Genomic DNA, 25,911 nt, shown 5'->3' with positions numbered 1-25,911 from the left:
AAGAATTCTTACACCATTGACATCTAAAATAGGATAGTATTACAATTAAAATATGATTGTATTACATTTCCTGAAATACTGTTTTTCATTTAGGTGTTTTTTGTGACACAGATATCATCTCAATCACATATGGTCAGGTTGGATGGAGCTGTGAGCAACCTGGTCTAGTAAAAGGTGTCCCTGCCTATGGCAGGGAGGTTGGAACTAGATGATCTTTAAGGTTCCTTCCAATGGAAATAATTCTATGATTTGACGATTCTTCACTTAGGCAAGACTTGACTTAGTCTTCACTGACCTTCACTTAGACTGGACTGAATGGTTGCTCCTGACAACTATTGCTTGTGGATGGGGGGGAAGTGAAGCAGGCTGGCTGCCACTTCTCAAATCTAGTGAAATGAAAAACCTTAGCAGAATAGGCTGTGCAGTAGAAAGCTTATTCTCTCTTTAATCCTTAAGCTCAACTTTTACAGCATTATTTGAATAACTGGTAGAACAGTGTATGTAAACACAAGTATGTCAAGGATTGAAAGCCAAGAGAAGATTTGAAAACTAAGATACATTCCATTACTGAAGCTTTATTTGTGTATAAATGGAACAAATTACTTTTAACTAAAAAACACTTCTGTCCCATCCCACTGTTCCTTCTCTTTTTCATATGAGAATAAGTCTGCCAGATACAGACTAGATTTAATATATGGAACCTTCATTTTAGCATTTCTAATGTCATGGAAAGACAAGGAACTTACCGAAATTTAGGTAGCATTTAAAATTCTGAGACAGTAAAAGAACCCAGATGCTTGATTCCTCTTTTCTTAATTGAATTTCTTCAGCTGTGCCCTCTTGAACTAGCTTATTGCACCATCAGATGCACTGAACATGTGCTACAGTTAAGAGGTACTGGGCTCATATGCACTCAGTAACACATGTATTTATTTACATTTCTCCCCAGGAAATTAGACAGAAATATAGCAGCTCTATTTTTTACCATATTTTAAAGACAATTAGAGCAGAAACTGCTCAAGAGGTATTAAAAAAGGCTAGGTGAAAATGGTTTTGAATGTTAGAAATTCTGGGATTGTCTATACCAACAATTACAGCAATTATTTTGCCTTTCAAATTCTTGTTTCTTTTCAAAGCAATTTCTTTTGGCCTTCCTATTGAAGTTTTGAGGTTCCAGATCTTCTATGCAACTGAAAAGATTAGGAACTTTTTTCAGCACAGGAAAACTTCTTTGATATAATGGCACAGTTCCATGAACCAGCATGTAACATCAAACAATATGCTATTAAAACCCAGGAATTACAAATGCTGTAAACACAGCAGTGTTATCAGAATTGGACTTTTGGTTGTAGCCTTTCTCTGGCATTCGTGCCATGCCAAGCCTCTTCATGGTATTTACTTTGCATCCACGGCAAGTTTGTTATAGGCTACTACAGCCTAAACTCAGCCCTCAGAACAAAGGGGGGAACCTGAATTAGTAACAGCAATCTTAATAATAGTGGTTGCCTTTCATAGTAACACACGGTATTTTAAGTGAGGGCTAACATAAAGAAAAAATGTTTGCAACCATCTTATATATAGGACCCAGAAGTGCTGACATTGCTGTTAGAAACTTTTAAACCTGAACAAATTTCATGTAGCTGCTCCTTCAGTTACAGTGCTGCAAGTGGCACTGTGTTTGAGCAGGACTAATTTCACGTGGAAGGGCAGGATGTTGAAGTGAATTACTGTCACCAATGACTAGGCTGTTTCAAAATCATGTAAGTGTACCAAAAATAACCCCAAATTACAGTTCTGTTTAAAGAGAAGTGCTTGTGAAGCTTGTATACCTGCAATAAACCTGAAACTCATTAGAAAACATCTGCTAAAAAGTTCTCATTGGGATCAGAAGCCATTGTGTACAGGGTTGCAAAAATGAAGTCACCTGTTCTTTTCTTCAACGTGGATGTACTTCTTTCAGTGGCCTATGGCTTGTGGGGGGAAATGGTGGTTTTCTTCTGTCACAAACTGCAAAAGAAATGCTATTTTAGAGGTTTTTGCAAGTCTAAAAATGGACCTTATTTTTCCTCACTAGTTTCTCTGCTACAGTTCTGCATTCTTTATTCTTTGACCCTAGAAGCAGTATCTTGATTAGACTCTGTAGGATGTAATAGCTTAATTGCTGCAATGCTTAATTTATTCAAACCTAGCTCTCTTTCTCTTTAGATATTCCAGTAAGGCTATGGTTTAGGATAAAACAGACTTCATAAACAGGAAAAACTGAAACACTAAGGTTATTTTATTCTAAATCCTTTGTAATCTGTCCTTGGAAGTGAAAAACAGCATCAGACTGTACACACATGTTAAAGATGTGAGGCTGTAAACAACCAAAGACCAACTTTTCAAAAAAGAGAAAACAATTTGGAGTAAAAATTATGGGAGACATGAAACACAAATTCTTAAAAGCACCTAGCTTACTGAAATCTGTATCTACTGAAGAAAATACTCTAGGAGTCCTGTTCTGCAACTTCAAGAGAAGCAAAGTCAAGGTTTTAGTTCACAATGCATACACACATAAGTAACTTCTAATTAATCCATGTTGCTCCTACAATGTTACAGGCTTCCAATGATAGTTTTGTTTTGTTTTAGTTTTTTTTTTTGCTTCGATGGATGATTTTCTACAGGTGAATGAGTGATGAATCAGGAACATTTACAGTTTGGTATCTTTTTATTTCAGCATATTAAGTAAGTCATAGATATGATAGATATATTATTTGATATAACCTAATGATAGATAAACTAATGATAAACAGATTATGATTAAATAAATTATAGATATGACAGGAATCATAGAAATATAATGTGATCTTATAACAATATCTTAATACATCTTCTGACCTTAAATATATTATATGAAATATGAAAGATATAGAACAGAAATCATGCCTCTCATTAGATATCAAAATATTTTGGTCATCTTTTAAATAGTATACAGGAACTTTAGGGTTATAATTTACTGTAAGCTGAACTTCAAATAGGAGACAATATTTTCACAGATTTATCACTACCAGTTTCTGTAGTCTATAAATAGAGCTGTTTCCTCAGAACTCCTCAACAGATCTGGATTAGGTTGGAGGCCCTCAAAGATGGAATGGGTACTGCCTAATACTTTTATTGAATGAGAAACTTTGTTTTTCTTCCTTCTGAATAGGCAGTTAGCATGCTGAATTTGTACTGAATCTCCCCACTAGTCGGATGGTGGGGAGGAGGGCCTATAGTACGAATTTCAACTCTTTTTAAATTAAATCCTCCTCTGGTACTTCTTGCTTTGTTGCAGATGCATGGGATGCAGCTGATGTTAGTTGCTGAATTACTAGGAGACAGAGGGGCACCTCAGGGCCCTTTTAACCTTACCATTGTGACAGGCTTGTAGAATATACCCTCCCAATTCATATGATATAGCTGTAGGGTTTGTCCTTGCTATATCCACTCCTGTCACTTTCAGCTGGGGCTGTATCCAACCTTTAGTGATGCATGGACTTGAATGTGAGCTATTATTTAATTATTTAATATAAGAGTTAGGCTGTAAGAGTTGCTGCAAAATATTTTAGCACATTTTTCCAAGGTAGACAGGAGCCTTCTGTGAAATGGATGTTTGTTTTTTAATTCCCTTGTGCTGAAGTTTGATATTCATCAGCAGAGGTATGGAAACACTTCTGAGCACTTGCTCCCACACTGAATTTGTCCTCACACAAGCTTGTGTAGATGAATGGAGAACCAGGTCAGAATAACCTTGTAAAATTTCAGTATTTTTGCTAAGCGTACTTTACTAAGTTTCTAAGTGTTACATAACTTGTGTGTGCAGTTTTTACTCTTCCCCTTGCAGCCTTATTGTTGACTTTGACTAAGAATGCATCTGAATACAAATTTAGTCTTTCTATTCACCAGCTGGGCCTGTCTTAAGGTTAGGGGTCTTTTATGCCAGAGCACGTAGTTGCAATAGAAGCACGTTACATTAATTACTTTTATTAGTAACCCCTAACAGCTTTAAAAGTGTGACCTCGGACCACTTTTTTAAAGATATAATGGAGGAAAAACTCCTCTGTATATTTGGCTTCCATTTACATACACATTGTAGTGACTCTGAAAATAAAAAGGTATGTGGGCTTTCCTGTAGAACGAAAGTTTGTAATAAATTTCTTCCAACCTGAAAAGCTGCCACGCGCTTTCACTTGATAAAATTTTTTTGGCTCTGAGTCTGAATAAAATTTCACAGCCCAACATATTTTGCTTAAGTGTGTTATCAAACAAATTATCTTATTCTTGCCAGGAGCTGAAATCTTTCAACTACGTAAACATCTGTTTATTAACTGCAAACTCTTTACTGAATATTACCTTCACACTGGTTTACTCTCACCAATGATCTTGAAAAAGAATTTCCAAGAGAGACTTGGCAAGATTACTTGTCTGTAATATATGCAGCATTCCTGAAATTCTTGGCACATTACCCTTGAATCAATTAAAACAAAAGTATTTTGCTGTTGCTGGGGTTTTTTTTAACTGTTTATAGTTTCACTGTTGAAATGTCTTTATTCTCTACCACAGACATCTTGCTATAATGTAACTGAAATAGTTTAAAAGTAAATGGGGTGCCTCCTTTGCTGTTTAATGAATTGTAGTAATCCTTCAGCAAGGCATACACCTTTACTGGGGAACAGTTTTCCACTTTCTCCTATATCCAGGCCACAACATGGCTGAAGCTGAAGCTGGCAATGCAGAGAAGTGGAGTCTTTGTCCTATAGCAGACCTACTAACAAGGCATTTTGCCCGCCACAGCTAAGACTTCCAATAGTAACTTGCTTCATGGCATATTCCAATTATAGAGTACAATCTCCTTGGTCATGTTTCTTGGGTGTCTATTACAGGCAACGTGAAACTAGATCTTTACTTCACAAAATGTCTCTGGAAATGTGAAGCTTACGGTAGACAGAATAGAGGCACTTGTGAGAGCTTCCACTTTAGTAGTGAAGCTTTTACTGGAGTAGTCAGCTTCGAAAACAGTCACTGAGGGTGAAACAAACAGCTGAATAGCTCTGTATGTCCTAAATAAAGGGAGGAAAAACCTCTCTGGAAACTGTGCAATTAATATTTGTAACTATTTCAAAATAGTGCAGCTGAAGGAAGAGAATGGCAGGTGAGTAGTGAGTATGTGGGAGAGATAGAAGGTATTGAGAAGGAAAGTATAGAAGATGAAATGCAGGTTTGAGATAACAGTTGAGTGTTACGGATATATGAAACCCGATTTTCTTGAATGCTCTGACAGTGTATGTTCACAACAGTTCAAAACTGATTTAAGGTTGGAACTCCCTTAGTCCTGCCACTGCTTCACTCTGCCTTCCTACACTAGTTCTGGGAGTTCCGCAGCAATGCCTTTTGTGAGGTAGGCTTTCTTCTCAGCTGGGTTGCCACGAGATGACAGTGTCTGGACCCGTGCAGAGCTGATTGCCAGGAAAAGGACAATTGCCAAAGCCGGATTTTGTTAGCTGAAACTGCTGTGGTGCTGCACCCCTTCTCTGAACAGAGAATGTTGGTAGGGATGCTACTTAGGGATGGAATGAGAGGGTTAAATTTAAGTGTTTTAAAAATCAGTGAAATATAATTTGATTGCCACAAACCAAAGTTCCTTAATTAGCATAATTGTACAGTGTCAAGACAGGGCTGAGCTAAGGTAATTTGAAAATGTAGCTATGTTTTTTACACCTTAACATGCTCAGAATTATAAAATGAAATGCGTACTTATTTCCTCTGGGAAGACTGTATAATTTTTCTTCTTTTAAACTTGAACTGATTTTATATATATATACACACACACACATATATATATAAGCATTCGAACTTTAAGTGCAATTGTCATGGATTTTCCTCTGGAGAATTCTATTTGGAGATGAGGTGATTGCTTCTATCAGCTATCAGTTGAAGAGCATGGATGGAAAGGATTTGGGGGGGAAATATACAACACAGGCTTTACAAATGAGGGGCCATTTAAACTGTGTAAATGAGAAGCTCCAGTATCATCCCTCCTCTGTCCTGGCTCCAATCATACACATACTCTGTATAGGACTGTAAAAGCACTGGTGAGTTTTTGACTTGCAGATGAAAGACAACAAATAATGAGATTGAATCAAATAAAAGTCTGTCTTACCAGAAACTATTTTTTTCTTCTGTAAAAGCTAAATTATGCTCAGTTTATTGAGGGCAGCTTGAATTATAACTAAAGTAAGCAAACAGCTGAGAAGCCTGTTTTGACAGAAGAATCTGAAGTGCTGTAGAAAGCTCTGTCCATATTAAAATGCTGTTGATGTTATGATTCAGAAAAATGTCTCTGGTTATAATGTATAAATAAATTCTCATTAGATTAATAAAACTTGCAGTAGATTTCATGACCATTACTCAACACTGACAGACTTTAAACAAATGCATCTTTAAAGGATACTTCAAAAGAATCTGTAATGTTACTTCAGAGCAACAAGTATTTCAAGGGCTGTTATGGTCTGAAAAGTGACTTCACCACAATTCTGTGTAAAGGATCTTCAATCTGCGAACCATGCTGTTATAGGTATTTTTGTCATGTTTAAAATACATTTTACTGCTTCTGGTAGTGCTGTAGCACAAGGGAGTTGTTGAGATGAAGCTGAATTGAGATCCTGAAGACTAAACCAAACTTGAGGTTCAGCTTGCATATAAACATGCTGCAGCTTAAGGCTTATCTGTTTAATGCCATTAGACTGAATTCTCCCTTCTTTAATTCCAACTGATTGATGGTTACTACCTGGAATGTAATGTATTTATTACTTTTTCATTTTTTCAAGCTTTCCAGAGGCCCAGAATTAATTATTTTCTGAAGAAATAGAAAGGCAGCTAAAAGCAGCCTTTTGGGTTGCCCTTGATTCATACAGAAACTATGTATGCATTTTTACAGCTGCCTATTAAAAAAACCCAAACAAACAAGTAAACAAAACCCAAACAAACAATTTCTTTAATAAAATTACTGGTTTTTAGCCCTGAAGGCCCAAGAGGTCAGAAAAAGTGCTTAAAGCAGCAGCACCTATTCATGCACCCCATACCTGTTCCACTCTCTTGGCTGTGCCAGAATAACCACTTCTGATTTAGTTAGAGAAGTCTGTATTCACTGATCTGCTGGGTTATTCTAGACGTGAATCAGTTCCCACATGAACTTAGGTGTGGATCAGTTTGGGGTTGTGGGTCTGAGATAACCTATTGGCTGCCCCTACTGACAGCCACTCACAGAAGGCAAAGTCTGACTTGGTCATCAACGGGAGGAAAATTTTGAGACTTCTGTGGGGAAAAGGATGGGGAGGGAATGGGGGGGGTGTGGGGGGTGTGGCAGGAATTCTGTTTGGTTGCTGCAGAACACTGAGGTAGTACTGTGAGGCATTTAAACCTGTCAAGAGATGGAGAAAGCCTAGGGTGGAGAGGCTGCTTAAGCAGTCATCGAATGCTCTTGTGTCCTGAATGCAAAGCTATTTCCAGAAGGTTTTCTTGTTTTTATGAAATATTTTCAGGTCTGTGAACTAGAAAGAGAAAATAGTGATGTAACAACCACTAAAGTGTTTAGTCTTTTTCCCCCCAAAACCCATCAGTATTGCATATCATTCCAAGTACTATTTTTTAAAAAAGATAATCTAACTGAGGTTTAAGGACTGTTTGGCCATTTCTAATTGAACTTGTGTATGTTTTTCTGATTTGTATATGTATTTTCACTGAAATTATTCTGTTGGGACTAGACATGTTTGCTCATTGGATATTCATTTTATTGCAAGACTTTTTTTCAAGATTAAAAAATGTAAAGCAAATATTATTTTAATTTGTGAGTACAACTGGCTACAACAGGTTACTGTAAGCAAAACATTTTTTAATTTCAGACTTATCTCTTCAGTCATATCCTCATAATGTTCTTTGGTTTGCCAAATAATGCCTTTGCCACAAACTTTTATGGGGCTTCCTGAAGATATTAAGGCTGTCCTAATACTCTTGTGGATCAAGCTCATATTAAGGACAAGATTTTCAAAGAAACAATATTTAGTAGCAGATGGAAATAAAGTACTTTGAGCATTGTTTATTAAACAGACACTGGTTGCAGTTGTAGAGTATGGCAGAAACAGTGACATAATTTTCAAGGATGGATATAGTCCTGGTATAATGCTGAAGAGGTGCTTCCCAGGTGCCTGGCAGCGTCACAGGCATGTAAGACTGGCAGATGTATGCAAATGTGAAAGAGATTAAGCCCCAGAGATGAAGCTTTTTTAGGTATTGTTACAGAGTAGGACTTGCTTTTGACTTTATTCTCTTCTTTTGAGACACAGGAACACAGGATGTACGCAGACTTTGTCATGAATATCTAGGTCTCAATTGTGAACAAGCTCAATAATGTTCAGGAACTCCCAGTTTTCTCCCCGGACGTTTTCACAGTGTAAAGGAGTCCAAACCTGTTGTGAATGTTACCAGTATTAGGACCTACAGGCTTTGTTTTTTCCTTTATGGAAATATTTACATAAGTTTTTCATACTTAGTGGCAACATATGACATTGAAAGCAAGAGCTACCTGTTTTAACCAAGTAACTAAATGTTCTTCTTAATGAGCTGTGCGTCAGTTTTGTGTTGAAATTGTGGCATTATAGCTAGCATTATGAGTATCTCAGCATGGTTCTTTGTTTGCCTTACACACAAGTTAACAGAAGCACTATTTTGGAGGAGACTCACTCCTGCAATGACAGTGCTACCTGGGACACTTCATGGAGTAACCAGGGAGATATTCAAGTAACATGGCAACTATATGGGACAGGTCAGAAATTATGTATTTGGTATCCCCAAACAATTAACCTGTCTGCTGTCATCTAAGTTTTCTGAATGCAAATATCTGGAGCCTCTACTTTAAGTCAGCATTTCTAACTCTTCTTTACCTCTCAAAATATATTGAAAAATCTATATTGCATTAGCACTCAAAGTTACCTTCAAGAGCTTCAAAAGAAGCAAGGATGCTCTTTAACTTCCCCCTGTTTAGCTCAGGAATTCAAGAGGCATGCTGTTATGGGTTGTGAGATTTAACTGAAATGTTAAAAATTTAGTTCTGTTAAATGCTGCTTATGAACTGTCAAAGATTGAGTTTGGTTTCTTCTGCTGCAGAAGAAAAACAAACCCAAAGTGACAGGTTGTTAATCACGAGATGTTAATGCAAGTGCATTTCTAGGACCATGTTGCCATGCTCCTTTAGAAATAGTGTGTAAAACCTACAATTAGCATGTCTTCATTAGATTTTGACCTTGAAAGTTGAAAGGCATTTTGTTCTTACTAGTGCTGTGCATCATACCTTAAATTAAAATTTATTATATTGGTGGAGGTTGCTTTTATTTGAAAACTTCCCTAGCCTTAGAGCTCAGCACTTGTACTAGAGTTTCAGGTAATATTCCCATGGTGTCTAGATAAGCGTAATTGAATTGGTAAAACATATTTTCCCCCTCAGAATTCAAATAGTGATTAGGGTTGGTCGTTTTATGGTTGGCAGCTAAAACCTAGTTCGTTTAAATGTTAAACCTGAAGTGTTTAAGATTTTTTATTGAGTTGATTTTTTTTTTTTTTCATTTTGCTAACATTTATAAGAAAAGGATAATTTGGTGATGCAAAACCAACTGGACTACCAGCCTAGTCTAGCTGTACTGTAACTCCAATAGCGGCTACTTAAGGCCTTTAAACTGAGACAGGGGAGATTCAGACTGGATATTAGAAAAAATTTTTTCACTATTCTGGTGGTCAGGCACTGGAATATGTTGCCCAGGGTGGAGGTGTTTAGGAGGTATCTGGATCTGGTGCTGGGTGTTATGATTTTGTGGTTTAGGGGTTACAGTGGCAGTGCTGGGCGGACAGTTGGGATGGATGATCTTAAAGGTCTCTTCCAGCCTCGATGATTCTACGATTCTACTCCAGATACGTGACACACATTTTCATGGCAGCAGAGCAGCACTGTGGCGGGCGGGCGCCACGGGATTGTTTTCCCACGCCAGGAGGGCCAGGCTCGGCTCCCAGCGCTGGCGCAGAGCCCGGCGGGCCGAGGGCACGGCCGGACCTCTCAGCACAGCCCGATGCTCCTCACCCCCCGCGCCGGCCGCTCAACGCCGCTCACCGCCCCGCCTCCCTCGCGGTGCCGTGCGGCTCCTGCCCGGGCAGGGAGGCGAGGCGGGCAGCGAGGTGGGCACCGGGGCAGGAGAGGTGGGCACGGGCGGGGCGGCCGCAGGGGCCGGGGCGTTCAAACGCGTTTATTTTTCAAACGCAGCGCGGCGAGACCCCGCAGCCTGAGGGGCTTCCCCGGGCTGTGGGTGAAGCCGCTCCGTCATGCAGGGAGCACGGAGCGGCCGCCATCCCTCTGCTGCCGGCGGGCAGCGGGCGACACCGGCGGGGCTGCGGAGCTCGGCCGTGTGTGGGCCCCGCCCGCCCTTCCGCCGCCGCGCCCCGCCCCGTCCGCCGCCTCTGCCCGGCCCCCGCCGCCCGCGGAAGTGAGCGGAGCGGGGATGCGGCCGTGCCGCCCCGGGGCTCCGAGGTGAGAGGCGCGGCCAGGCGCGGCCAGGCGGCGCGGCCGGGGCGGTGGCCGTGCAGGAGCTGCCGCTTGCGCCTCTCTCCGTTCCTACACGCCGCCTCCACCGCGCTGCCCGCTGCCGCCTGCTCTACAGGGCGGGCGGGGCCGGGGCGGCCGAGGGGGCTGCGGGGCGGGGGTCGCTTCGGAGAGCCGTCGCTTTCCTTCACCGCTTCCTTCCTTCCCGCCTGGCGCTGAGGGTGCGGGCAGAGCGGGGAAGGGGGGTTACTTGGGGTGAGGGTTTATTTTTAGGTGCGAACGCCCCTCCCCGGGCGGGACGAGGCTGTTGAAGGCGCTGGTGGCGAGGGGGAAGCGGCGGCGCTGCTCCGCCGTGGTGCTGTAGCTGCTGGGCGACTAATCCTAATCTTCATCCTCGGTGGTCTCTGACAGCTCTGCGGGCTCGCTGCGTGTGCCTGTGCTGCTCCGCGCTGGCAGCACGTTGGGCTCGGCTCTGGTGTTCTATTTTTTAAATTTTATTTTATTTTTTACCATTTTTTTCCTCTTTTAGCGTTGGTTTCTCTTGCAGATGTTGCTGCAGGTGGGGGCAAAGGGAGCGCTGTGATTGCCTGGGATTTTGGGGCATTTCTCTCTTCACCTTTCCGCTCCCGCTCCAGCGCTGCTGTTGCTAAAGACTTTTGTAACTATCGACTCAAGTACAATTTCGATGGAAAATGAAGGTAAAGGTCTCATCAGAGTCACTGACTTCATTGGAGCTAAGAGGATTTTTGCATGCAATTTGGTGACAACTCCTACTGGTGCGTGTGTATGTTTTACCGTTCCAGGGGTTTGCAGGGTTGCTCTTGTGTGCTAATGTTGTGGTAGGAATTTTGGTCTGCATTTTGTAGTTCAAGAATTGCAGGAGCATCGCTTTTCTTTATTTGTGCTGCTGCTTTTTGAACTAGTTATCAGACAAATTCTCGTTTAACAGATATTCAGATATGCATCTGTTGTGCATTTCAGTGCTCTATGCATTATTGTGCCCTGTGTGTTTGGAATAGGAACATTTTATTTAGATAGGAGCTTCTGAGCATTAGTTGCTTGATATTTACTTAGATTATATGATTTTCTTAAATTTATGTTTCAGGGTGAAACTGAGAAGCATTGATTGCATTTTATGTTGAGTGTATTTTTGTGTTCTTGAAAATGACTTACATTTGCTCTCTTGGACAGTATTTAATTAAAAAAGTGGTTCTAAAGTTTTGAGTTCTGCCACTTGAAAGATGTGGTATGATGTTGTAAACTATGTACTGAAATAAGTTGCTCTATTATGCTTTATTCTTCTTGTCTAGTTTGGAAATGGCTTAACCTGAGGACTTATTTTAGTTTGTTCATGTTGGCCCTCAGTTTTATGCTCTGGGAACCTTGAAAGCCTCTTTGGATTGTGATAGTGACTTTGAGCTTCATTGAATTTTTTTTTATCATTTTTTTTTTCCTGATTTTTGTTTGTTTCCCTTTCTGTTTGATGCTGGTCGTTGAAATTCTCTGAAACGTGTTGTTTTTATTACTATATATGTAAGAAAAGATTCCCCCTCTTCCTTATGTTATCACAATTCTTAGAAGATAGATGGGTTTTTTTAGGTGGCTCCTGAATTTCCTTTGTTATAGGTAGTTACATGAGATGTAGGTGCTCCTTTTCCACCCACCCCAGTCTGAAGAGAGAGGGGTGCTTTTTTAATAGCTTGACTTGAATGAAGAACTGAATTGAGTTTGTGGGGTAGACTGAATTATTTTCTATGATTGGATATTGTTCTGTTTGGAAGCATGGTTGCCTTGGATGACTGAAAGGTTGTGGTAATTATGAAGTCCAACCCATGGTGAAAACTTGTGTAGGTTGTTATCATCCGGCATTTCAGAGCTTCTTTCCTATTTTAAAATCACGTTAGAATATTTAAAATTCTATTGATCATGTCTTCCAACTGAATATTTGTAATAAAGAGCATGGAACTTAATAGGTAGAAGGAATTTTGGAGTGTGGGGACCATCTCTAGAAAGCTGGTCTTTGTTTATAGAGGCTGGAGAGCTCAGAGAAGTGGTGTCGATGCCTTTGCATTTCAGTCACTGCGTTGCAAGTAAAAGGGTTTTGAATGGGCAGTGCTGTGGGTGGAGGAAGGCAGGTGGGTGTACCACCAGTGAATAGAATTACACCTGGGAGGGGGGGAAAAAAAGTAGCTGTCTGATACCTGTGTGCCGAACCCAAAATGGCAGAAAGACTTTTAATGCCTCATAATTCGGTTACCAAATAAATAGTGTATCATAGATGTGGTTTATAGTCAAGTTGCATGTGATAGTGTGGCCCATTCTATTTCTTCCAAATGCCAGTAGCACAAAGATGGTATTTCTCATGGAATAAATAAATTAGGCATAAACATAATAATTGTATGACAGAAATCACATAAAAAAGCTTTATCTTGGAGAAAATACTTTACAAGATGATCAGATGCATATTTCAAAGGCAGGAATAAAGGCTTTGGTTTATCGAGGGCTTTCAAAACAGGGTAGGCTTCTGGGGGTAGGAGAAAATAATGAGTGGTAAGAAGAGTGAACTGGTCCTCTCAACACATGAATTAATTCTCCAATCTTTCCACCCCCACACCCTCCTCATTTCATAATTATTTGAGTCTCGGGAGGGACACATATATTTACAACCGTGTAGTGTCTATTTTGGTGTTTGTGGTATTTTTGAGCCCTTCTTTTTCTATCCATTTGGCATTTTGGACACTAGACACTAGCAGCTTTCATGTTAGAACTTTTCAGAACTCTTGAGAGCACCCTTAATGTATCTGGTGATAGTTGAATAATCTTTGTAATCTGGTAGAACAAAGATTGCCGTTAGACTATTTTTAAACTTTTTTTTCCCAAGTTAGTTTGAAAGGTCTCTTTAGGTTTGGGTATTGAGCAAGAAATGACAGATTTTTTTTTCCCCTCCTGTATTTGAATGAATATTCAAGATTGAGAAGTGATAAGATGGTTTGGAAAACTGATGTTTTCCTGTGTTAATTTAGTACTCCTAAGCAGTACTGTATGTTTGCTCCAAGTTAGTGTTTTGTCCTGAGACTTTGTTGTTCCTGTTTCTTATGTTGGGTTGATTGAACTTCCGCAAGAATTCATGTTTCTCATGGTGGGCAAGAGAGAATTTTCCATCATAGGAAGACTTCTGCTTAATCACATGATTTAGAAGAATGATGTTTTTATTTCTGTTTGGAAAGATGGAATTTTGTGCCTTCTTTTCATAAGAGGTGCTTTTTCTTAAACTGTAGGCAATCAGGAGAACCTGGATAGACAAAACATAACTGAATGTAAACTAAGCATTTTGGATTTCTCCATTGATGCCTCTGGGCCATTTGAAGTAGTTTTCTGTAGTGTGGTCTGAAATTTTTTCCTTTCTTTTATCAGAGTCTTTTAGGTTGTGATTTAGGGTTTTCTAATGAAGATTGTCTTGTAGAAGACTGCCTTTTAGTAGAAAAATGACAAACATAGTTTAGGTTTCATAGACTTTGAGCTTCTTTGAGGTCAGACTATGATTACAAATATAAGTTGTTAAATATGAGTACTGTTTTGTTATCAAGGCCTTATGTAGTATTTATTTTTATATAATTAAGTGCCCAACAGAAGAGGTCGGAGTAATGTTTTTTGCCTGTAAACCCAAAAGATTTTCCACAAATCATGTAGAAGGTTGGTACAAAAACTCAGACCAGAACTGCTGCATGTGATAAAAACATCATGTGATGATTCAGAAATCCTCCTTAATCCTCATTGTTTTGAGTCCTAGTTAATTTTAGCTAATCTTCAAAGATGACTGTTAACTTCAGCCTATAGTCTGTCTACATCCTGTAGTAATTTCAGGATAATTTTGATGATTGGATGAGTAGGGAGATATAAGTGAAGAATGTTTTATTTCTTTGCAAAGTATCCCGAGAGGACAAATTTTTGTTTGTCTTGTGCTTAAAGTGCAGTTGAATTTTCCAGTGAGTTTCATGGGTGGTTTTGGTGGCTTTTTTTAAATGATGAGAATGGGCTTAGTTGCTAAACTGACAGATTGAAGAGCAGTGAATAGATTTTTGGGTTTTGGGGGCAGTGAGTTAGCAGTGTAGACTTAGGTCATCATGGATTAGGCAGCCGTACTAACGAAGGGGTGGAGCATGTGTACATGGGGCTGACAACAGAGGGGGAAGGGATGCCTGAGGCAGCAGTGACTTAAATTAAATAGTTCCAGGGTGGCATCATCAGTAGTTCATTAAATAATATCCAAAATAATCAGAATAAAATTTGTGATGGAAACTGTTAGAAATTCTGAAATGGATTTGGTGTAATCACAGCAGTTCAAGTTCCTTTTGGCATGTAGATAATTTCTTAACAAGTTCGTAGCTGAAACAAGAATTTCGATGTTCATTGATTGCAGTTTTTTATTATCTGCAGCTTGCAGAAAACCAGAAACAAGTACTTAACACTTATGCTGGCAAAAGTCATATCTCTTCTGTTTAACTTGAAGGTTAGGGTCAGAGATTTTTTTTTTTTTTTCTTTTTTCTTTTTTTTTAAAGTGGAGTCTTCGCTAAAGACCAGTTCTAGTAGATATCTTAAATATCTTCCTGTATTTTAACAGTGCTTTGATAACTTAAATAACTGCCAAGTTAATATAGCTCAGTCTTGCATTAGAAACATATATTTCCTTTTTAAGTGAACAGTCACTGTCATCCTTTAGTCTGGTTGATGAATTATTAGCCTTTTCTTTCCCCCTTTTTTTCCCATGCAGTTAGTTTGGAAATGCTGATCTGTAATAATCTAGTTCAGATGTTGCAGAATGTGTTTAGTTATTTTGCTAGCTTTGTAACTCCTTTTTGTGGAGAGTCTATGGCATAATCTCTTGGTGAGTCAAGAGAAACAGTGGTGTAAGGAAAATGCGGACAATTCTTAGGGCAGCTAATTTAACAAAAGATAAACAAATATTTTTACTTGCTTTTTTGTGAAGAGTGACAAATATGCTGTGGTCTTGGGGTGCTGTTCTGTAGGACTGAATAAAAGTGTTGTCTTACTGCTGAAAGATGGTTCTGCTCTGAGACCTGTTCCTGCTTGTAGTGTTGAGTTGACTCTCATGATTGTTGAGTTTGTCTGACGTGGCAGAAGGTTAGCTCAGCCCTTCCTTCCTCTTACCCCTGTTGGATGGCTTTCTGTTGAACAATGAAGTTGAATGGGTTTATGAAGTGTCCAGTTAATGTTGAAAATGGTGAAGGACAGAGACCTCCTTCTTTTAGCATAAGCAGACTGTTAGCTTGACTCAGTTTATTGTGTAGCCATAGTATCAATTCTTCCGTAGACCATGGTGGAATTTTGCAAGAGTGGAGTAAGTTAATAAATGGATTTTTAGTTGCAAGGCCTTTTGATTTGGTCAAAGGCTTCAGGGGGTGCCTAATTGACACTGAGTGATAAATAACATTTGCAGTGTGGTTTCTAGAAGCTACAAGGAATGCTAAAGTTGCAATGCATAGAAGAGAGGGAGAATAAAATACAGTAATCAATGTATTAAATTTGGGACCAGCATCTGTTTCTAGTGATTTGTTTTGTAAACATTTTACTCTAAACAATTGGAAGGGATAAAATGGCTAATGGGCTAGCAGATGCAACCTACAGAATCTTTTACAGAGGCTTTTAAAATATTTTTAAGTAATAAATTTTCTGCAGCACTTTTTTCCCGAATGAATAATTCACAAAAAAAAAGGTTGGTGAATACAGTGTTGCTGCTTTCTTGATACTAATTGTAAGAAAGCTTATTGCCATAAGTAGAGTAATTATGCAGTGAGTTAAGTTTGCATTTAAATTGACACTGACACTAGCTTGGTCCTGAGAACTTTTGTGAACAATAAGTTCAGTATTCTTTAATTAGAAATTTATTTTGTCATATTATGAGGTAACTGCATAACTGTCAAGGATATAATCAACTATGAGGTCTTGGAGCTTCGTTATTTTAAACAAATACTGATAAAATATTTCTGTTGGTGTTTTTGCTTAACACAATTGTATGGCAGCTGAGTTCTGTACATTCTGGATACATCAGTAGTGTATCACAGGGTGATAAAATTATTTATTAGTGTTTGCTGTTCAAATGCTGTCCTGGATTCTGAGAAGCTCAGCACTTCCAAGTGTTATGAGATACAAGCAGACTGTTGGAGAGGAGCCATGTGATCTTATTTCTAAGCTTAAATGTTCTCTTCTAGAAAGTTAGCAACTCTCGGTCAAGATAGATGACTGATATTTAGACCTGAAGTCTTTTGGCCTTTAACTTCTAAAGGACTTCATGTGAATCAAGATTTAAGCTAAGGCACGTGCTATTTGGAGTTAAATGAGGTATGACCATCAGTGCTCTCTTCCTTAGGCAATGAATTTCTGAACTGACCCAGTGTTATTATACATAAACTTTGCTTTCATCGAGGCACTACCATTGATTTGATCGTTTTAGTGTGTCCTTAGGATTTTGTACCTTTTTGTTCTTCTGATTAATAAATAGAGACAAATTAATAAGTAGAGACTTTTCTAGTGTTTAAGGAGCTTTTTTGAACAGGAAGAACAAAAACTGAATATTTTGGCCAGCCAACTACAGATAGATCTGATGTCTTTGTCAATGCTTTCTTGGTAATGCTGGTGCCACCTCAAGGCTTTCAGCAATGAGGCTTTAAACTCATTATAGTACATCTTCCAGAGTATGTAGAAATGCTCCAAATGGTACATCTTTTGTAGCAATTGAGTAAAAAATGTGAGTGTTTAGTATTCTTAAGTATTCTGCATTATTCTACTGTATTCTACATTGAATGAGCTAAAGGAAGCTGAAGTGGTGTTGGAGGCTTAGCTGGATTTTTTTTGTTGGCATTACTCCTACAGTCTACAGCACCGCAGTCAGGTTAAGGTATCATTATTTTTGTGAAATGTTTTGTCTAGCTGGAGAGCAGGCAGTTGTCATTCACAAAGTTTGCAAGATTACCACATGGTATATACTATGATTACAGAAAATTACCCATCTTTACTCTTGTGCTGGTAGCCTCGGTTGAACTAGATGTCCTACTTTCTATTTTTTAAATTGAAGAAGACATGATGAAACTTCCTGAAAGAGTAAAATGTATTTCAGTTTGTGGAGACATGTTTCTCTGAGAGTATTCTTTTTAGAAGGTATTTTTAGGACTTGAAAATAGTTCTTGGGCTTTATAGTCTATTGTAGAGTTAATAAATTGCGTGTTAAATGGAGCATCTTAGTCTTTATTACACTGCCTGAAGTGTAGATGGGGCTGGGGATAGGTTGTTTAAATATTTTACAGCTTTTAAGATTGGGCAAATGCTGAGATTTATAGTGGTCAGTGCCAGTATTAGGTGTCTATTTCTTAGTTGATCAGAAATTCTGAAGTGTTGGGTATCAAGGAGGACAGTTCTACATTATGGCTGCATCTTGGCCATGCTGAAAGTCCTAAGCACTGCTAAAATGGTACTTGAATACAAGGCAGGTTTTTTTTCTAGGCTTAAAGGGCAGCTTAGCAGGTTGTTCTCACAATTTGAGTATTTATATTTCTTTAGTTAATGGGTGATGGTGTCTGTGCCAGATTGAATATTGCCTTTTTTCTGTAAAGTCTTGTGAAATAACACACAATGGCAAGGGGCTGAAACTGTGTGACCTCCCAGGATAGAATTACTCTCCAAGGAGAAATCATTAATGCAAATTAGTGTTTCTCTTTTTTTTCTGGCTTTTTTAGAGTCTAAACTTTTCTGTATACACTTTCTTTGATGTGGGGACTCCTGGTAAAATGTTTTAGCTCAAGTACTGTTGAATAGGAACAAATTCATTTTGAGTACTGAATACAGGACTGCTCTAGCTGTTTCCCCAGAAGTGAAAAATCATCAAGCTTTTCCAAGGGAGTCCATTCAAATGAAGACAGCATATGGTAACTTCCAAAGCCCTCAAAAAGTAGTTCTTTTCCCAAGCAAACTGTACCTGGTAGAAAACAAGATGCTCATTACAACATTTTGAGGGGCAGGAAGGGATAACTCTTTGCAGTGACAAAATACCCTTTTTGCAAATTGGTCATGGGTGTTTGTGTTGAATGAGTGTTGGCACTTTACTTCTTGCTCAAAGAAAACGATATGACTTCCCATAGAGGTGTGTGTCAGTGTATAATGTTCTCTGACTGTGTTCTTTTGGATAATCCACACGTGGAGGGTGTAACGTTGGATGTAAGGGCAATGAAGATGGTGAAGGATCTGGAGCACATGTCCTATGAGGAATGGTTGAGGGAGCTGGGATTGTTTAGCCTGAAGAAGAGAAGGCTCAGGGGTGACCTTATTGTTCTCTACAACCACCTGAAAGGAGGTTGTAGCCGGGTGGTGGTTGGCTTCTTCTCCCAGGCAACCAGCAATAGGGCAAGAGGACATAGTCTTCAGCTGTATCGGGGAGGTTTTGGTTGGACACCAGGAAGAATTTCTTCACAGAAAAGGGTGATTAGGTATTGGAATGCCCAGGGAGGTGGTGGAGTCACTGACCCCGGAGGTATTTTAGGAAACACTGAATGTGACACTTAGAGCCATAGTCTAGTTGACGTGGTGGTGTTGTCATAGGTTGCACTTGATCTCAGAGGTCTTTTCCAAACGAATTGATTCTGTAATGTCAAATGTGTGTGTTTGAAGATCCTTGATGTTATATGGGCTTTCTGCTTTAGAAAAACAGCACATATGTATTATGTTTTCAGTATATTTTTTAAGTTGCACTTAGCAAAATCTAGAAATTGAAATAAACAGTTCAGTTGCAGTACCAATGTGATTCCCGTTTCCGGTCTCTATAACATTCACACCATCATGATGCTGGGCATCCCCCTTGCTAGAAAGCATCATGTGGGTTAAAATCCCATGTGCTGCTCTCTTTGAAATTTTGTCAGTGGTTCAGTGCATGTGTTGACCAAGCAACATAATCCAGACCAGCATGGGGTGTGATGCAAACTCAGACATTGGTATTCTTTTGATGAAATCAGGGAGAGACATTCATATCACCAGTTGATCCACTCAACAGATTTAGTTGTTTATCCAAAGCAAAGGCCACCATCCAGTCTCCACTGAGTTGAAGTAGTTACATTGTTTGTAACAACTGTGGTTAGTCACACCTTGCATTATTTCCTGAACTTTGTGGATGCTTCACCGTTGCCCAGTCTGAGCTTTCTGTTACAGGGGTTTATTGGTCAGTCACAGTACTTGAGTATTTATCATGTCTAAATTCACAGAATTTTGAGGCTCATTTGAGAAATTGCTAATTGACAATCAGTCATAAATGGTCTTTGTGATGTAATCACGTATTAGATACACACAACTGTATCAGTGCAGTCTGTATAGATAAAGCCCTCCTCAATGTATGTTCCAATTTTATGCACATAATTAAAATGTAGATAAATTAGTTCAAAAGCCAAGAATAAGACATTAAACATTGGAATTTACCTAATCATGGTGAGTTTGTAGCTTGTCTGCATTTATGGTTTGTGAACTTGATTGCACTGATTTTTATTTATTTTAATAAATCCCTATCTGCTACGCTCTGCTGCTTCCACCTGCTTCTTCTGTTAGCATAACTGGTGAATTTCTCTGGAGATTTAATTCCTGTTAAAATCTGATTCAATTTCACAGAGAAAATTGTATTATAGTCACCATGTCAACCATAGTCAACCATGTTGAGTATTACTTGTTTCAGAATGATCTGAGGGCTCTTTTGTGCTCCTCTCTGCTTTAGCTCCACTTTTGGAATCCTCCCGTGAATCCCAGGTTTGCTTCTGGCTGTGCAGTTGGTCTAGGGCTTGCTGTAACTATTAAGTGTGCCTAATGCCTTTTTTTTGTATGTTGGCTTGGCTTTTTGCTGTGTCTTGTTGTCACTTGCCATTGTTCTCTGACTGGGACCTGTATTGAAGTTCCAGGAGCACCTTGCCTTCTAGACAAACAGGGGAGGGTAAGATGGCATAAACATCTAGTGAAATAGATACTTGTTTAGGTGATTGTTAGCTAGAGATTCTGTGGAATCACAGCCATGATGCTGAGCAATGATGTGTTGAAATGGAGAGCTTGAAGGTGGACAATAAGATAGGTAAAGATCTGGCTCTCCCAAACCTCTAGCCACCATGTCCTAATGAGTAGAAGATTTTGAACTGAATCTTCATATCTGATGGAACTGTCAGAAAACAGGGTTACTTCCATTCTGGGTTGAGTCTTTTCCTTCAATATTCCTTTCCCTGCCAAGAGTCTGCCTAGTAGGAATTGTTTCCAAAGTCCATGTGCAGACACATGGAGACTCAAACCTCTGTGCCTATTGACATCTAGTTGATCTCTAGCCCTGTGTGCTTTCAGGATTCCAGACAGTGCAGAAAAAGGTAAGCATTTGGTATTTTATTATGTTACTGTGTGCACAGATGAGGTTTTTAAACCTTTTAGTGTACGTCAAATATAGTTTCATCATACAGAAAATTCAGGAAATGGGAAGCTTGTAAGTTTCAGTCTGTTCTGTGTTCAGTGAAACACCTTTTTATTATGTTGTTGAACACTGCTGTTTTTTCAGTGGGGGAAAGGTAGATAAAAAATGAAAGCTAATTCTTACGGTGGGTGATGAAGTGCTGATTCTTTTAGGGTCCCAATACGAAAGGCATGAACACTTGCAAGGCAGATCACAAATAATAACTCAGAAAAGGTGCTAGCAAGTTATAACATCATATGTCCTGTCTGATTCTTGTAATCCTGAGATGATATGGCTTGGGATGGATCTCTGCTCAGGGCATGGCACACTGTAGATCTTGTTTGCTTGTTGTTTATTAGTACTGTCACGTGGTTTTGCTCACAGTACAGATTCATCCATCACTGGTAGCAGTCGAGTCTGCAGTGTGGGCTTTGTTTGTCTCTTGGACCATGGTCTCATATCCTTATTAATAAAACTGCAGTTCCTGAGCAAGGTGCTTGTAATATTTCAAGTGGAAAAGGCAGCATACTGTGCATAAAATGAAGTGCACATTGATTAGTTACACATCGATTATGTGGACGTTCATTAATTGTGCTATTGATTAGGCACAGCATGACTCAGTAATGATCAAATGGTATCTGTGATAGTCATGTACCTGAATGTGGGTCACTGACTGCTCATACAGCAATAGTCTTACAGGTGAATCATTACAAACAAGTTGAAAGGTCTTTGTAGTACTTGAGTTGGCTTGAAAGGGGTTCATTTTTACCGTGACTGATGGGATAGATTCAGCAGATTTAGTGAGCTGTTCAGGTGGACCCAAAGATTCAGAAGAAAGAATCTCAAAGAAAGAATCAGAATTTCTCTCAGTATGTCAACTTAATTGTCATTGTTTTGTGAACATCTGGTTGGTTTTTTTTCACTTTTGCTGTTCTCTATAGTTTTGTTTTTCTACTACCTTTGTGTTTTGCCCTTTTAGGTCAGTTGAGTGGCTTTATGCAACATTTACAGGGCTTTATATTAGCTAATTAGCCAAAGTCACCAGTTTGGTCACCAGTTTGTTTAAAAATAGATTTTTCTATGAGAGTGTTCTTAGTTTTTAGACAGCTCCTGGTGAATGTAGGTCCCACCATTTATGTTCTCTGAGCAAGAAGAGCTAAAATTTCCACTTAAAAATAGTTGTAAAAATATCTTGGTGTCAGTGAGCCCTGCTGATTAAAATGGACTCATCCTGCTAAGCTGAGAAAAACAATGGTAGAGGTAAGTTTTTGGTACTTGGTGTTGGTCATGGTGGAAAGAGGGTAGGCAGGCTCTTGTAGCATCTGAGGAAGAAGAAACAGTAATAGCTTACTGTTAACTAATTAACTAGATTTTTCTTCAGAGAAAACAAAAGGGAACTCTGAATTTCTGGTAGTGTAAGCCTTCCAGATGAATTTGTATTCATTTTCATAAACATACTTTGGTCACAGTTCCATAGTTATGTGATTGATGCATATTTCTTGGCCTAGAAATGGTAGTGTGTACATTGGAAGTGGTCCAAGAAAAGCCCTTCCTGAGGCAGCTATTTATTTTTGTTAGTTAGCATCCTGCTGCTTTGTTCCTTAGTAGAGTTAGCTGCAAGTGGGGGATGGGAAGCTGTAGTCATAGCTCCAGAAGCTTCAGTGGTCATGGACATGCTGCCTGTCTGATAGCTGCCATAGGCCAATATAATTTCTTAGCCCACATTTTCTTTTGCCATGTAAAAACTTGGCCTGCAATGAAGTACTGAACTATTTTAAGGTATCAGCTGATGAATGCCTGAAAATTAATTGCAGCATAGGATGGGAAGGCATCTTGCTATATGTGGGTTGTCTCCTTTAGTACAGAATGCTGTGGTTTTGGGAATAGCTTCTGTTGGAGACCTTAAAAGGTGTTGCAGAAGCCCAGATCTCTGGTGTGCAGCTCTGGGCAGCAACACAAAAGACTTCAGAGAGCACTTGCCAACAGTATTCAATAAGTAGTTTTTCTCTTGTATTCTGGAACTAATGCATAGTAAAAGTAAAATCATTGGCTTGAATACAGTTATTGTGGTCCAGCAGATAGTAAGCACGACTGTTTTTTGGACCTAAATCTGTTGGTGTTACCCACTTCATATTTTGTGAAGGGAACAGTGATTGATTTCTCATTGCCTGAGCAATTGAATTTAATTTGTAGCAAAGTTAGATATTTGAAATTGTTCTTTTCTGAACTACAAGTGTAGTTTAATCTACAAAGATTATAGAGCGTTTTTAGAAGTTAGATGAGGATCCATCCAGAATTGTCATACAATATGTAATTTCACTCTGTTGAAAGGAGCTGGCTATAAAAAGACCTTCTGAGCCTTTATCTTTCTGATGCTATACCAGATTTTCTTTGTAGGTTTTTTCACTGCATAGAATACAGTATTCTTCATAAAAGTGGGAGATAATATGAATGAAATACATTCAAAATGAATGACTTTTTGAGTGTCACAGAAAGCTTGTCAAAATAAGCTTTGTTGTAGCACAGTAGTTCTGCATTAATGAAGATTTATTTGGAAAAAAACCCTAATCTCTGAGAGTACCTTAACATTTCTGTTTAAGGATATTTGAATTCTTAAAATATCCTTTAAAATCATGTTATTAAACTTCCCAAAGTCCTAATTGATAATATTAGGGAAATGATCAGTTACGTATCCTTTTTGGGGGTTGTTATTTGCGTTTAGCAGTGATGTAATTTGGTGTAGGGAAAAAGGTTTTTTCTCAGCATTAAAATTTTTAATGGCTGTCAGTTCATTTCTGCCTGCTCTTACTGAGAAAGCTTCGTTGCTCAGCATTTTTATTGAGGTTGTAGAGTCATTGTGGTCAAAGTCATATGTTTGTGGGTTTGTTTTGGAAGAGCACTTAGGCTTAATGGTTTTCAGCCCTAAACTGGTGTCTGGTAGCTACAGAGGAAATTAGCCACCATATTCGAGTGCATGGCCAACAGTGTGCGGTATAGAAAATGAAGATTGCCATACCTCTTTTAGGGTATAAAATGCTGGAATCTTTTAATCTTGAAGTATTTTAAGTCTGAACATCCCTAGAGGAGATTTATATAATATATACAGTAATTATTTTCTAAAACATAACCCCACCTATTGAAATTCTGTGAAAGTATAATGCGACAGCCATTTCTGTGGTCTGCATGTTTGCATGTTGGATGTCTTCCAGCTATTGGAGGGGGATGTGTGTGTAGCATGATGGACAGGTAACTAATTGTGGGTACAGTAAGACAGAGAGCAGGAAGAAAGAGTATCACTCCAGCTTCTCATCTAAAAAGCAAGAATCAGAAACTCTGAGGTTTCATTAAATGTCAAAGCAGTGCTGAGCTGTGCAATTGATGTTGCTATTGCACTGTTCTGCAGTTCAAAAAATTTTAACTTCCTAAAATTACAGGAAAACATAACTTTTTATAGCATTGACTTGAAGCTTTTGTATTGTAGTCAAGTTTTATGATTTCACTTACATCTGTGCTCTTTGAGGGTTTCTTAATGGTGTTTCTCCTTTGTACAAGAAGATGTAAATAGACCTGTTTGAAGAGCCTCATTCTACTTCATTAATAGGTAGAAAGTAGCAGGGAGTGAAATTTATCTGGAGTGATAGCTTTCTGACCAGATATTGATGACAATGAGCTAAAGGATTATTAAGATATTTAACTGTTAGAATCTTTGTCATCACTGAACACATTGTTATAGAAATTAAGTCTTCTCAGTTGCATGTCCAGTGTTTTCTCTTATTATTGCAGGTGGTAACTGCATGAAAATATGCTGAATTTAATTTTTTTTTTTTAAGTGCAATGTTTATAAAAAACTATCCTTTAATGGCATTAATACTGAATGGCTCTGGTGTACATCATTTGAAATGAAACATTGGCGCTCTCCTTCCCTTCAGAATTTGGTTTTGTTTCTAGGTTGCACGTCTTCAAAAAATTCCTGATGGTGACAATGAGACAATGATTCCTGTACTGTCTTCAAAAAAAGCAAGTGAATTACCAGTTGATGAAGTAGCAAGTATCCTGCAAGTAAGTAATTTTTACATCTCTTAAGAATGTGCTTTTGTTACCAAACAGTAAGTTTGATATTTCTTAGGGACAGATCTTGTAATTGAAAGTTGATGCATTATCATGCATTTTGATATTAGCTATTGACTGCTTCTAAAAGCAATTTATTTTTAAATTGTTACTTGAAATGCTCTGATCTCTTAATATTTTAAAAAAAAATTGAGTATTTGGAAGGGGAATGAGATTCAGCTTGAAAATGTTTGGATTTCTGTATGCTTTGAAGATGACTATTTGTTAATAAAAATCCTGGAGTCAGTCTTGTTATAAAATTCTGTCCTGTTTTTTTGTTGTTGTTGGTTTTTTTATTGCTTTCATTTCTCTAAGGAATCCTTAATGTCCTTAATTTATTTTGGTAGCCTTCATTTTAAGCAGAGAAACAGGACTGAGGAAGCTGCCCATTGACAGATTTATGAACCATTGAATCTGGGTTAATTTTCATGATAGATGGTCTTTTTTCATTTTCTGTATGCTTGACTGCCTGAGGAGTACACCATGATAAATGGTGGTCACTGACAACTCAAGACTTTGAAGTTATTGCAGTCATTTGACTGAGCAACTGAACTCCTGACATCATTCTCAGGAGTCTGAAGTATGCCCAGAGTTTGGTTTGTTGTAGAGTTTTCTACAGGGAAGATCAGTCATTTAGAGATGTGAAGCAACATCTGCTTCTGTAGTTCTTACGTGACTTTTTGGTTGAATCTCTTAAATACTGCCAAACAGAATTTTAAAATA

The 25,911-nt window shown here is 38.7% G+C and overlaps 1 protein-coding gene across 11 annotated transcripts in view; it reads left to right on the top strand.

Moving 5' to 3' along the window:
* ATP2C1 (ATPase secretory pathway Ca2+ transporting 1) overlaps nt 1-25,911 on the top strand; it is a 68,239-nt gene that overhangs the window by 6,676 nt on the left and 35,652 nt on the right. For 3 of the 11 annotated variants that reach the window (XM_032677802.1, XM_032677512.1, XM_032677590.1), the window contains exon 2: nt 25,030-25,140. In XM_032677802.1, the coding sequence (XP_032533693.1) occupies nt 25,030-25,140 (111 nt within the window). Of the gene's footprint in view, nt 1-10,175; nt 10,264-10,509; nt 10,592-10,805; nt 10,825-11,132; nt 11,380-25,029; nt 25,141-25,911 lie in introns of those variants that run through there. The other 8 variants (XM_032677753.1, XM_032677666.1, XM_032677770.1 and 5 more) reach the window with 8 other exon arrangements.

The sequence above is a fragment of the Chiroxiphia lanceolata genome, chromosome 1 (genome assembly GCF_009829145.1).
Source record: "Chiroxiphia lanceolata isolate bChiLan1 chromosome 1, bChiLan1.pri, whole genome shotgun sequence".
Taxonomy (NCBI): domain Eukaryota; kingdom Metazoa; phylum Chordata; class Aves; order Passeriformes; family Pipridae; genus Chiroxiphia; species Chiroxiphia lanceolata.
This window is presented reverse-complemented; position numbering and strand designations above follow the sequence as displayed.